This window comes from Anoplopoma fimbria, chromosome 17 (assembly GCF_027596085.1).
Source record: "Anoplopoma fimbria isolate UVic2021 breed Golden Eagle Sablefish chromosome 17, Afim_UVic_2022, whole genome shotgun sequence".
In the NCBI taxonomy this organism is placed as follows: Eukaryota; Metazoa; Chordata; class Actinopteri; order Perciformes; family Anoplopomatidae; genus Anoplopoma; species Anoplopoma fimbria.
The window spans coordinates 25,523,650-25,537,891 of record NC_072465.1 but is presented as its reverse complement, the minus strand read 5'-3'; the positions used below and the strand labels follow the sequence as shown (position 1 = coordinate 25,537,891).

At 39.2% G+C, this 14,242-nt stretch overlaps 1 protein-coding gene across 1 annotated transcript; it reads left to right on the top strand.

The window, feature by feature from the left end:
- The first annotated feature begins 776 nt into the window (after positions 1-776).
- wu:fb55g09 (coiled-coil domain-containing glutamate-rich protein 1) lies at positions 777-2,663 on the top strand. The gene has a single exon (XM_054617477.1). The coding sequence runs from the start codon at positions 1,211-1,213 to the stop codon at positions 1,925-1,927; it is 717 nt and encodes a 238-aa protein (XP_054473452.1). The 5' UTR covers positions 777-1,210; the 3' UTR covers positions 1,928-2,663.
- Positions 2,664-14,242: the final 11,579 nt, after the last annotated feature.

Here is a 14,242-nt window from a genome sequence, read left to right as displayed (position 1 = left end):
CATAATTATTCTCATTATTTAGATATTCCTTGTTGTCAGTGTTTTGGTACATTTTGAAAAAAAGAAAAACAAAGAAGTTCAATGAAATCTTCAATAAATTAAGGGAGTAAAGGGGTAAAAATAAAACACCAAGTTATGGTTCTCCATTTTGCACTACCTTGTCATTTGCAAGGGCCTTCATTATTTCATTATTTGTAAAAAGAAAATTGCATTCTTGCACGTTTTTATGTGGACAAAGTTCTTAGTTTTCAATGTAATGCTCTATTTAAGGAGACTGTGCTCATCATTGTAAATGTATTTTCATTTGTGCAAGTCCACGTGGGTTGGGTACTTGCATGCCCATGACACAATGAACTATCTCCTGCTATTTACAGTGACCACCACTGTCCTCATGTCCCTGTGCTGTGCTGCTTGTTGTTGCTGCACAGTGTGTCTGCTGTCAGAGGGGCGGGGCTCTGAAGGCAGCAGCTGTGGATCAGATTTCCTGCTAAAACTGAAGCAGAGTGAACCATCCTGCTGAGGGGGTGGTGGTGGCTTAGTACTAGTCCCAACCATGTACACCCCGAAACACGAGCAGGATGATATACATGTTTTGATATCTTATAGACATATTCAGAAGTAGTATTGTATAGAAGGTTGTCTTATTACAGTGTTGATAAATGGTAGTGGATAAGCTTCCTAACCCTGACCCCCCTCCTTCTGTTAAACCTGAGAATGGATTGTTCCAGCTCTTTATCCAGGCTCTGAGGGGAAGGCAGAGCCACAGTCAGTGCTGGTCTGAGCTGAGTACACTCCACTTGCTGGCCTCTAAACTGATTGAAAGCTTTAAATCAACTAGATGACGATTAAAACCCCTTTTAGCAGCTCATTTCAGTTCACTAATCAGAGCTGAAAGAAAGCTAAATAGACTTTTAGAGAGGTGTAGAAGAGAGATTAGTGTGGCAGAGGAGGGGCGTGACAGGGAACCAGCCGAGCAGCCAAGCTGCTGCTGCAAGGGGAGGAAGATCAGGAGATGCATCAGCCAAAGCCAGAGGTCAAGAAAAAAAGCGACAGAATAGTGAAAAGGTAGACTCAGAGAGAGAGGAGGGTCATTTTGTGATCTGAGCCAGAAACCAGCCTCTCTTTGTTGTTGTTTGTGGGGCCAACCGAGCAGAGTGGAGGATGTGAAGGAGAGGGAGAAAGGGAGGCGACTGCAAGGAAGACAAGACAAATGCTCTCAGAGATGATGTGCAGGAGGAGCTGCCAGCAGCAGCAGGATGGGAAAGGGGGTCCACAGAGGGACCCCTCCAGCCGCAGGAAGCACGGCTGGTCCAAGAGCTGCAGGGGTCGCCTGCAGGGGCGGAGGACAGGAGGGGGAGGGTGGCCAAGAGGGCGCAATCACCAGCAGCCCCCTCAACGTCATCATCCCCACCACAATCATCCCAGACACTTCCCGAGGCCGGGGATCTCGCTCCGGCCCGTCAACGTCAAAGGAAACAGAGCGAGGGGGATGCGGGCCCCCAAGAACACCAACCAGTTTCTGATGCACGAGAAGTACCAGATGCTGCACATGCGCTCCGACTCGGTCGGGAGCGACAGCAGCAGCAGCTCAGACAGTGAAGTGGAGCTCACGGACATGGACTCATACCTGGGCGTCCTGGAGAATGCCAGAGGAGCCCTATTGGACAGTCCCAACCCACACAGCTCAACTTCGCCTACAGGGCAGATTGTGGTACTGCAGGATGACAGTCTGCGTCTGCAGGATGACAGTCTGCGTCTGCAGGATGACAGTCTGCGTCTGCACGAGGACAGTCTGCGTCTGCACGAGGACAGTTTGCGTCTGCAGGAGGACAGCATGCAGTATTTCCCCTCTGAAGACGACTTGATTAAGAGCCAGAATTTCATGCAGAGGGACTTTGTTGAGTTCTGTGACATCCTGACACCCTGAAGGGGAACTTTCAGGGAGCCATTTTGTTCTGTGTGAAACTCAAACCTATGACAGAGCGGGGTCAGGTTTGTTCCGCTTCATGCTCACAGAAAAATTACAGAAAAAAATATCTCCATCCTATCGAGTCATTTAGCCTTAAATGTTAAGAATAAGCTTGCAGGGTGAGATTATTCCATCAGGAATGAACTTTAAAAAAACATATATTTTTAAAGTCATTTTCTTAATACTTTTGCAGTTATATGCCTTAGTTCATCTTTTTTGAAGATGCTGGTAAAAGTGAAATCATCTCACCCTGGTGGTATTTTTCTAGGTTTAAGATAAAACACTTGAACTGAATGCCAGATTAAATGACATTACTAAGAAAGATGTTTTTTTTACTTTTCATATTTGGTTCATCATGTACAATGTGTCCAGGTGCTGTAAAGTGCTGCCTTTCTGTTGTTGTCGTTGCACACAAAGAGAGAAGGGTTTGGTGGGGGGAGTGAGCCCAAACAGCCAATCGGCATCGAGCTGGCTGGATTAGGCTGCAGATGATTGGCTGATGCAGACTGTCATTAACCAAAAAAGCCATTTACTGTACAAAATAAAAAGAACAAAAAAAAACCATAAATAAAAATCTAATTGATGTAACGTTGGCTGATTGATTGTCTTTGTTGATATCAATGAGTGCAAATTTGTTTGTTACAAGATGTGTTATTTATCACTGTCAGTGTGTCCCTCAGTCACCATTTTAGCTCAGAGTTAGAATGCGCAGTTAAACCATGTAAAAAGTAAATAATGAGTGTTGCTCACATTAATTAAAACAACAGGCGACATGATATTGGTTAGAGGAACAGCAAGAACAGGCAGGAGCAGTTAAAAAAAACCCATTCTAGAAATGTAACATTGAAAATAAAAGTAAATAAATAATCATTTGAACATTTTTTGGGTTGCATAGGGGAGAGATTAATAAGTAATGTTGACTTGGTTTGATTTTATTCTGTCAAAAACCAACACACACTTGAAAAAGACAGAAAGCATAACACAAGATTAAAATGTTAAAACTTACATAAACTAAGACACAAAATACATATAATCATACATATGTAAAGGTACATATGAGCTCTTTACATCTGTTTTTAAAAACTCTTACACACATTTTAATGTCTAGCATAAAGAAGCAATTTATTTCCCTATTCAGAAATGTTCAAACGGCCATTGAAGCAGGAAGGAGAGAGCTGTGTTCCTGAAAAGAGAGCAGATGAGGCAGACGACAAGAAGCGAAGTGGGCCGGTCACACCCACGGGCTGGGAGATAAGCCTCTTTGTGTCGGTGTGTCATAAACTAATAATGGTGACGGTTCAAAGTGAGCAGCTACTACAGGGAAAAAAGGTCTTTAAAGGAGACATATACTCATTTTCCCTCATACTTATGGTTTAAAACTCTTTATTTTCCGCACACTGTCTGGCTGTATAGAGCCGTATTCACCCTCCGCCAGACACACTCAGTTTCAGCAGTTTTCAACGGAACTGTGTCACTAGGCAACAGCTTGAGACTGTGTTTACTTCCTGTCAGCTGAGGTCATTCACATTCACAAACACTGCAAGTTTCCAGGCTGGCTGGTAAACTATGTAATAGAGAGACATTTGTAATGTTATGCCTGATTATTTTACCCCACAATTAAAGTCAGTAGAATAGACACTGTGCTCTGCCTTTAGACAAATGTTCAGGATACATGAGGGGAAATACAGTAGCCTGTCTACAAACAAAAACATTTCTTGTTCTTTCAGCTTTTTTTGTCCTTTTTGACCAATTACAAGAATATTTACACATTATTATTATTTAAATCAATATAATAAATTAATGAACAGCTTAATACATTCAAATATGTGATTTAAAGTGAGCTCACTTAGTTATTCATGATAACTAACTGAACTACCAAGATGTTACAGAGTGATGATATTTTACTAATACATATTATTCAGGGGGGAGTATATTTAGCTTTAGCCAGCTAGCTTTGGCAATCCCCCCAGTTAGCTTAAACTCTTAAGTTCATTAGCTATGCCTCTTTAGCATTAGCAGTGTAATTGACTGTTTCTCTGTAGCAGAGAAGTGGTTTGTGTTTTTTGCGTTTACTTGAATTATAGGCTACCTTTCTTTATCATAATCATTTCTTAATATTATCAACAGATGTCAAAAATCCTAGCTTTCACCAAACATTCAAACAACTTGCTGTGTTCGGTTTAGTGAGGAGGTTTCTTAAGGTTTGAGAGCAACAAAGAGATTATATCAGATCTGGAATAACCACCTTGGGGGCCCTTTTGCGAGAATTTAGCTCTTGGCCTCCTTACACCCATGCTTCTCCAAATATCTTTGCAATGTGTATACAAAGACAATTCATATAAGAGACACCCCATTGAGAGCCAGTTCCCTTTATCTGGGTCACCTGGGTTTCACCACTGCCCCGCCCCTACAAGGAGCTTAGTGGACTAGCAGCAGGTCCTTAGTCTATGATCTCCAATGAGAGAAGTGAACGCAAACACACTTAGAATACTGGAATAATAAACATACTTATTTAATATAAATATACATGTAAAGCAATCCTCACTCTGTCATCAAGTCCTAAAAAGAAGTACCTCAGCGTGCCTCATGTTATTCGATCATTGTTGGCGTCTGGGCCCAGACCTTTAATGATAATGAAAAAAACAGGTAATACCTTATAAACCTTATATGTTTTTGGAGAGAATACAAATTGCATTCACATATTATTAGCGTGAATATGAACTGCATGGACCTAGTGTATCCTTGTCTCTTTCCTATATTTCCAGCAGGTTGCAGAGTATTTATCTTTTGACATTATTCAAGAGTTGCAACAGGTTTTATTATGTTTATTAAATGATTTCCTTTTCCCAAACTCGTTTCTATAAACACAGTGAGTCTAGAGCTTTCACGGCTCATGCTAAAACCCTCTCTGTCTGGTTGGTTTATCCAGTTTGGGATAATTTAATCTGTTCACATCACCATAGTTACTCATACAATTTTATGCCAATATAAATATCCCATTAAAGAGTGTAAACATATGTGGTAAGAGGTGACATCATCTCAGCAGCAGGTCCAACCTCCTCAGACTGACCTTTGACCTGTAGAGCAGATGATCAGCTCAGTTGGCATGAAATCCATACTGAGGTTGCGTTAACCAAGATGACATGCACACAATCATCCTAACCTGTTTCTTATCAGACTATTGGTGCAGTGCCTTGCCCCGGGACAATGTGGCAGGTCAGAGCTGTTTGTCTCTATTGTGTCCACTGTAGCGCCTGTTTCTACTTCTTCAGCCGTTAGTGGACGCCTTACTTAGAAATCTGAGTTGTAGTTACGCAATGCTACCTACAATTAGTCAGCTGGCATTGCCTAGACAGGAAGAGAGAGTGAGCTAGCACACACACACACACACACACACACACACACACACACACACACACACACACACACACACACACACACACACACACACACACAGATCATGGCATTAGGTTAGGTGGTGTGTGTGTGTGTGTGTGTGTGTGTGTGTGTGGGTGTCAAATTATAGATTGCAAGTAGATCAGTTCCCCACAAACACCTCGCTCAGCTAGCTATGCTAATGCCAACCTGCTGATACCGAAACACGTTTGTATGTCTGTACTATAGATTGTATATAAAGATGGAAGATACGACATTCCTCCTCGAAAGTGAGGCCAAAACATCTACATCGCCTCCTGGTGGCTGGTTGCAGTACAGGTCATAAACCCTGCCCCCGCTATATTAACCAATGGGACACAAAAAATCAAAAAACACATAAAATGATTTCCCCAAAGATGTTTTATTTAGTTATTTCATGCCTTAAAAATAAAGGGGGTTGTCCTCATGATTGACAGTTGCTCTAAGCTGCTCCAGACTCAGGAATTGCTAAGCCCCGTCCCCTCTACTACACTCTCAGACAGAGCTAATGTAACCATGGTGCACACACTATCACTAACAGCACTGCCTGAACAGATATTATCTATTTTTAGTAGCAGACAGACGGTTAAAAAAGATAACGATTTTTTTCTACTCTGGGAGGAAGTGAAGACCTGTTATATCTCTTTATAAACAGTCTATGGTCTAAAGTTATGAGGAGTCTTAACTGTGTTCTCTTTATATTATATTACTATATGTTTTATATTGGATGGAAGATAGATAGATAGATAGATAGATAGATAGATAGATAGATAGATAGATAGATAGATAGATAGATAGATAGATAGATAGATAGATAGATAGATAGATAGATAGATAGATAGGATGTAATTGAGAGAATTAGAGAATTACATGACATATTCCTCCATACTTGGAAAAGGTATTAACAGGTTAAGACACTGACAATGAAACTCAACATTCAAGCTGCATGTTTCTTGTTTCAGTTAGTATCATAAAGGCATATAACGTCGGCCACACATTTAGCTCTCACATACTGGTGGGATATCCTGCTGTCAACAAATCTTGTGGCCATGTAGTTTGTATATCAATATATTTCTGTCCTAGTCAAATGTTTTATTCTATCTGTTAATCTGATCAACTGCTAAAGGGCATTATGTGTTTGGTGTGTTTGGTGTGTTTGGTGTGTTTGGTGTGTTCGGCGTGTGTGTTTGTGTGGGTGTGTCAGTGATCTTTCTAACCGTCATTCATTCTCTAACACCGTCTGTACTTGTCGTTGGACGGCTGCCTCTTCACAAACAATCCACACTTCTCAGTGTTTGTGTGTCCATCTTTGTTAGGACCAAATTAGTTTTAGATCTTAAAATTGAGAACATTTTATAAAAAAGAGGACTTTTTGAAAGTGAGGACATTTTGTCCGTTCCTCACTTCCTCAAAGAGCTGTTTGGGGGTCAAGACTTTTTTATTATATTTGTATAAAGGTTTGGGTGAGGCTCTGTGGTGGATGGCAGTTTATCTTAGTTTATGGGGCACGGCTTATTTTTTCAGGAAAGACAGATGAAAAAATAATTAGTGAGAAACATTGCGTGACGGAAGCTAGTGGAACAGACATCTAGCTCTACATGACTAAGTGACTTCAGCTCTCTTTACCCTTTGTTTTCTACTAGCAGCCATCTAATGAAAGTAAAAAATAAAATTCTCCTGTGATAATCAAGTGAACTGAGCTTATAGAGAATCTGTATGGATCCACTCTGATAAGAAACATTGACATACAGACCTGTAATCTCTAAAAACAGATTCTGCATTCATGTGCATAATTTGTAGGAATTGGGACAAGATTTTGGTATCGAGAGTTTAGAGTTATATTGATCAATCATGTTTCAGTTGGCTTTGGTTGAATATATATATATATATAATAGACTGTCAGAGTGGTTTTGAAACCTCGAGTTCAGTATTATTGCTGTAGCCATCTTGGATTTTGAGACCAGTGGGCAGTGTGTCCATATTTGGACACCGCATAGAGACGCCGTATACAGTTCTGATAGAGACCTGTCAATCACAAGGTAGCCCCCGCCCTAAAGCATACCCATGCTGTATGAAGAAGACTTGAAACTAGAGATTGAGACCATAAACTCATGTTTACAATGTTTACTGAGGGAATAAATCAAGAGAGAAGTAGAGTCATTTTCTTATAGACTTCTATATAATCTGATATCTTTTTGCAAGTTTCAGGCATTTACAAATTGGCTTCACTCTTCACAAGCGGAGGTTGCTGCCTTGGTTGAATGCAGCTCAACAGTCCGTGTGAAGAGCAAGATAAGCGGGAACGAATTGACCAAAATTAAACATCTGAACCCACCATCTATTGTCTACTGAATATTAATTTGGACCTGGCATTAGGTTGATCAATTTGTGTTTCTTTCATTTTAAACTGAACATAGCCAGAGCTGTAAACCCAACATGTTTATCTCTGCAACATCGAACTTAGAGACTCGACCACAGAGGAAGGCAGAGCTTTTGAAAAACACCATAACTGTAAACAGACTGTGACATTAGACTGGCCTCACTCAGGACTCGGGTCAGGTCTCGATTACTGATGACCAAGTGGACTCATGAAGATCTATAACGCCGTCTGTCATAGCTACTAATCAGCAGAATTAAAGCTGGTTCACATGTGACAGGATGAAACTTTTAGATGCCCAGAAAGTCATGCTGTGATTGTGCCTGGTGTTCCTCCTCACAGGTCACATGACAGGACAGATTTCCAGAAAACAAAATAATAATGAGAGCAAATGATTCAATTAAATCTGAAGTTCAACCACATTGAAGCAGAGCATATTGTGGCAATTGTCAAGACAATAACTTTGAACCAATCAGAGCAAAACCTCAGTTGTTGTGGTTCCAAAAACTCTGGTGGAAACCTCAGTTACCTCCATTTGTGTGTGTGTGTGTGTGTGTGTGTGTGTGTGTGTGTGTGTGTGTGTGTGTGTGTGTGTGAGTGTGTGTTATTGGGTAGGGGGAGGTTTGTGTTATGAATAGATGAAGTGAAGGAGGGAGGAGGAGAAGGAGGAGTGGAGGTAGTTGGATGCTAAAACTCAGTTTGGAGTGGAAAAGTACAGCCATCAGCTGCGGAGGCGGAGACTTCCCTGTTGAGTACACAAGCCGGCCAATCAGAGCACAGAAAAACACATTGACTGACAGCAGTGCTCAGCGGTGTGACAAACCAGCAGTGAGGCTCCATTTCTGAACTCTGTCTTCATTTAAAGTTTAGCTTTGCATGACGAGAGGCTTGATGATCAAAGATTAAACTCTGAAGTGAAAGAGCATCAGATATGACATTAAATATTCATATTTCTTGAACTAACTGAGCTGAGCTGTGAAGAGGAGCAACTTTACCAAAACAGTTTAAAAAAGTTATGATAACATTTACATTGTTTCTAATACGGATGGGATTTCAAAGGAATCTTTTGTGTTAATCAATAACTTGCAGTTAAAGTGAACTAGAGACCGTCTTGGATCAGGGCCGTAAACAGTGTGGGGGGGCCTTTCCCCTCATACTTCTGACCCCCTTTGCTCTGACCTCGGCCATCTTCAACCTCTTCATTCATTATCAACTATAAAGTTTCCTGACTGCGTCTTGCACAGTTGCGACGCTTTCACGGTGACAAAATGTTCGACAATTACAGCTTCACTGTCGCGTTTAATTAAAAGCAACTCAAACTTCTCACTAAAGCCCCGCGCAAATAAGACCCGTATACCGTAACTTAGCAACTATAACTACGGCAGCAAGGTTTGGCTTTCTCCACATGTAGTTGTGTGCACAAAGCTGTAACCACGGAGTACATTTACTTAAGTGCTTTTCTTAAGTACTATTGTTTTGTAAATGTTCATTTCGGCTACTTTCTACTTTTACTCCAATGAATTCTGGACGCCAATATTATAGGCCTACTCTTACTGCACTACAATTATTTGACAATATTTAGACTTATATAATAATAATAATAATATAATAATATCATTATAGGTTACACTACCCAGCAGTAACTGAACTTAGCTCCACTTTGACCAGCTGCAACATAAGTAATACTCTAACATTAATACATCACTTATTATAATCCAGTAATATAATATACCAGCCATTTTCCTTAATTAGTACTTTTACTTTAAAAATATTTTGATGCTCATGTACTTTTACTATAGTAAGACTTTAATTGCAGGACTTATTTTTACACTGTGGTATTATACTATTAATCAAGTACGCTTTGGATAAAAGCGTCTGCTAAATGACTGTAATGTAATGTAATGTAAAGTAAAAGATTTGAATGCTCCACTACTGGTTAAGTTCATATGTGATAAGATAAGATAATTCTTTATTAGTCCGCAGCAATGTGGTAGTACTATGTATTTGCTTGCTTTTGTTTTGTTTTCTAAGGCCTGTGAAGGTATGTAAGTAGTGTCTAATAAGTTTTTGCTGGGCACCTTAAGATGTACGACACTAGAAAAATCTTCCTACAGACGGACAACACACACATTTCCAGCATCAAGGCTTCAACATGTCAGATGTTTTTACATTTAAAGTGTTTGAGCCAGACCAGTGTTAGTGTGTAATCTATTTGCTGCTGCTCTACTGAACTGACAGCCTTTTAAACACACACACACACACACACACACACACACACACACACACACACACACACACACACACACACACACACACACACACACACACACACACACACACACACACACACACACACACACACACACACACACACACACACACACAGAGGAGCTCAATTCAACTAGAGAGGGGGAGTTGATATCCTTTCAACAGCGTGGTGAATGTTTCACTGGACTGATAATCCCCTCAAGGTACACACACACACACACACACACACACACACACACACACACACACACACACACACACACACACACACACACACACACACACACACACACACACACACACACACACACACACACTGAGAGAGCAGCAGGGCGACAGACTCGGCAGAAGACTGAGGGACTGTTGTTGGATTGATATAAACAGAGTTCCACTGTACCATCTTGTGGAGGCCGTCAATAGAAATCACTACTCGTTGGTGTTAAAGTCAAAGTTTAGTTGCAAGTACTTTTTTGCTTCTAATAACATCACATTCATGTGTCCAAGTCATGTGACTTCAGTCCACATCTCTGGCATCTAGATAAGATAAGACTTTATTGCTGACACTAGTTTAATATACCTGCTTTAATAAACTCATATTTGTTTAGTTTTTACCATATTTTATTGTATATTTTTCATATTCCTATTTTTAAATCATGTCTTTTGTTTTGCACTGTGTTTTGTTGTTTACTGTTTTGCACCAATTAATCGACTAGCTCCCAAGAGGATGCAGCAAATTAGGTTTTTGTTGCAGAAAAACAATGGCATCAATAAATAGAGGTAGAGAAAAAAAAACACATAGTAAGATATGTTTTTTTTTAACATTTTTGAAGTACTTGTACTTTACTTGAGTATTGTACTTTATACTGCACATTACATTTAAGATGACATTATTATACTTTTTACTCCACTAGTTACTTTATATATTGTAATTATAGTATATGATAGTGTAAATCAACTTATAAATTAATATATATTAGTATGGATTAAGCAACAAAGTAGTATATAAAGTAGTTAAGAATCAGCGCTTACACATTAATGCATCACTAATTATAATGCAGTAATATATTAGACTAGTAACAGAGTATGTTACACTGTGGTATTGATACTTTTACTTTAAGATCCGAGTACTTCTTCCACCACTGCTCGACTTCAAGTCATGTACTTTAAATTATATTATAATATCATAGGAAACAGAACAAAATTTTAAAATAAAGATACTAAATACACAAAAAAAAACATACATACTCTGAAAGTGTTGAAACATCATTAATCACAAATTTGGTAAATAAAAATAAAAAGACAAAATGTCTCCTGAGACATTTGAGGAATTAAAAAGTGTCAAACAGAGTTAGCAGCATGAAAGTTGTGATGTCAGTAGTAAAGGATGCGGTCAATGATAAATGATCAAATGAAGTTCAAACATTTGCATCATATCTCATGGGCCTAACACACGTATTTGTATGTTGAAAGCTTATCATAAAGTAGGCAGTAACTCCAGCTGTCAGATACTTGTGTCGTAGTACGACAGCAAATGTACTCAGCTGTGATGAGAGTGAGAGTGTGTCAGATGAACTGCACAATAAAAACACATCCGTTAGTGTGCAGGACACGTCTGATACGTACTTTAGTCTATCTGTGTGTACGTGTGATTGTGTGTACGCTTAGGATACACGCAAGGAAGTGAAACAGGAAACCTCAGCCTCTGATTGGCTGGCCGGGACACACACACACACACACACACACACACACACACACACACACACACACACACACACACTGACGCCTAGTAACTCAAAAGAACGGTGACGTAGAACCCGTCGTTCTACACAAGTCTTCTTTCTTTTCCTGCCTGTCTTCACCCTCCAATGAACAAAAAAATGCAGCAGTGTGTTCGGTCTCAACTTGTACTCTGATTCAGGAAAAGTCCCTCTGCACACTGAAAGTGAAAATATAAGTGGGGTTTTTTTTGGAGAGGATTTTATTGGAGGAGTTCTTGATTAGAAGTGACACAAAACAGCTGATTCTGAGGCTGTTAAATAGAGAGTACAAAGACAACACTTAAACTCGTGGCTCTGTTCTCTCTTTCACTTGACAGACATGTCAGATAAAAAGGAAGGATGACTTCCTACTGAGGTCAATGACTCGGACCTTTAGAAAAATTCAAATTACTTCAAAAAGTACACAGCTAACGGCTGAATATGACTTGAATGTTTCGGTGTGAAATGAGACGATTCCACTGGACCGGTCTGAATCTGACCTTGTGTGTCGAGGTGGAAAAACTCACAGAGACGCTGATAAAGAAACACCTGATCAGCAAGCACACACACACACACACACACACACACACACACACACACACACACACACACACACACACACACACACACACACACACACACACACACACACACACACACACACACACACACACACACACACACAGTTAAACTTCTATACTTGTAAGGCCTCTATTTGAATTAACAGTGTATTCCTCGTCTTTTATAAGCTAACAGAAAGTAGATCAGTAACTTTAAAATGTTCCTCTCGTTGCTACACTGACGCTAATCTGCTGACACACTTAATTACCTGTGAGGACCCTTATTTTTACACAGCAACCTTTTCTTTAGCCTCTAAACTGAACACAAACCTGTTTCTGACATTAACCCTAGAAACAAGCCTGAATCATTAAACAAGTGAGGACTGGACAAAATGCCCTCATCTTTTCAAATCGTCCTCCCTACTCAAACTTTCACAAACTATCATTCATTTTCCTTAACTGTCTGAAAAAGGTCGTAACTTTTCAAAGAAAGTTTAAAAAAAAATGTCTGACTTTTCAACAATGTCTTCACTTTTTAAAAATGTTCTCACTTTCTTAAAAATGGCCTCAACTTTTCTTAAATATCCTCATTTACTGAATTTTCATTTTTACTTTTAAAATAATGTTGTCACTTTTTTTAAAAGTCTCCTCACTTTGCAAAAAAAAAAGGTATTTACTTTTCAAAAGAGTCAAGCTGGTCCTCACAAGGACAGAAAAACAAAAGACACACACACACTCATACAAACACACACACAGAGAGAGAGAGCTGTGTTTTAGTTCCTGGTTTTATCTACAGTCTCACTCACTTGTGTGAAGGTTAAAGTTTACTGCTTCTGTTATCTCTCTGCTCACACGAAGCCATTTCCACCTGAGATGATCTGAATTTATCAGAATTCATAAACATAAAACTACAAAGACGAACGTAGATCTTAATAAACAAACAAACAAAATACAAACTTAATTTGCACTGAAGTTTAAATGATTCGTCTTTAAGCGTTCAGACTTAACACAGAGTCACATTGTTGGATACTTGAATCATTCTTAAATTTCTGTCTGTTTATTTTCGACTTCCCCAGAGAGGAGAGTCAGTTCCTGCTGGTTTCAGATCAGCGTCAGAGGAGAGAAGACTCTGACACCCCCCTCTGGTCAGCCAGCGTCACTCTACCACCGTCCTCCTTTGGTGAATATCTGACCAGAAATCAGTGCAAGGCTTTTCAGTATCAGAAGACAAATTGATTATTTTGTATTCAATAATTGAAGCTCCTCAAAACAAAGGAAGAACATGTCAGTTTGAATTAAAAAAAGACTAATTCAACATGAAGCTGCAGATTTATACGTCACACCAGACTGTTTATACCTTCAGCAGTTTGAAATATCTTCAGGTGACAAAAGAAAAGCTAGCTGTAAGGATTCTTATTCAATTTGTTGAACCAACATTTGTGGGTAAATAAATGGATTTGTGATACATTAGAGAGTCTTATTGGGTTATAATAAGTAGAACATGTTTTTTAAATTCATCCATTTGGAGTCAGCTAATGGTAATGTTAACAGATACTAGAATTTGAGGTTTTTACTGGATAAGTGTAGGAGGTTTCTTAAGTAGTATAATTATCAAGTTGAATGAAATGATAGATGTAACAGGCAAAATGCAGATGTTAAAATGGGAAACAAATGTAATCCTCGACAGACACATAAATCAAACCGAGTACCAGAGGAAAATGTAAAAACCTTTTTAAATGTATTTAAATTCGTTTTTCATTCCACTTTGAAATTAATGTATTCCTCATTCAACCAAAGAACACAAAACTGCATTATTAATGAGCACATTCAATGATGTTAACTTCCCTTTTATTTGAAAAGAAATGCAAATAACCAATTTACATTTACTTTTTTAAAT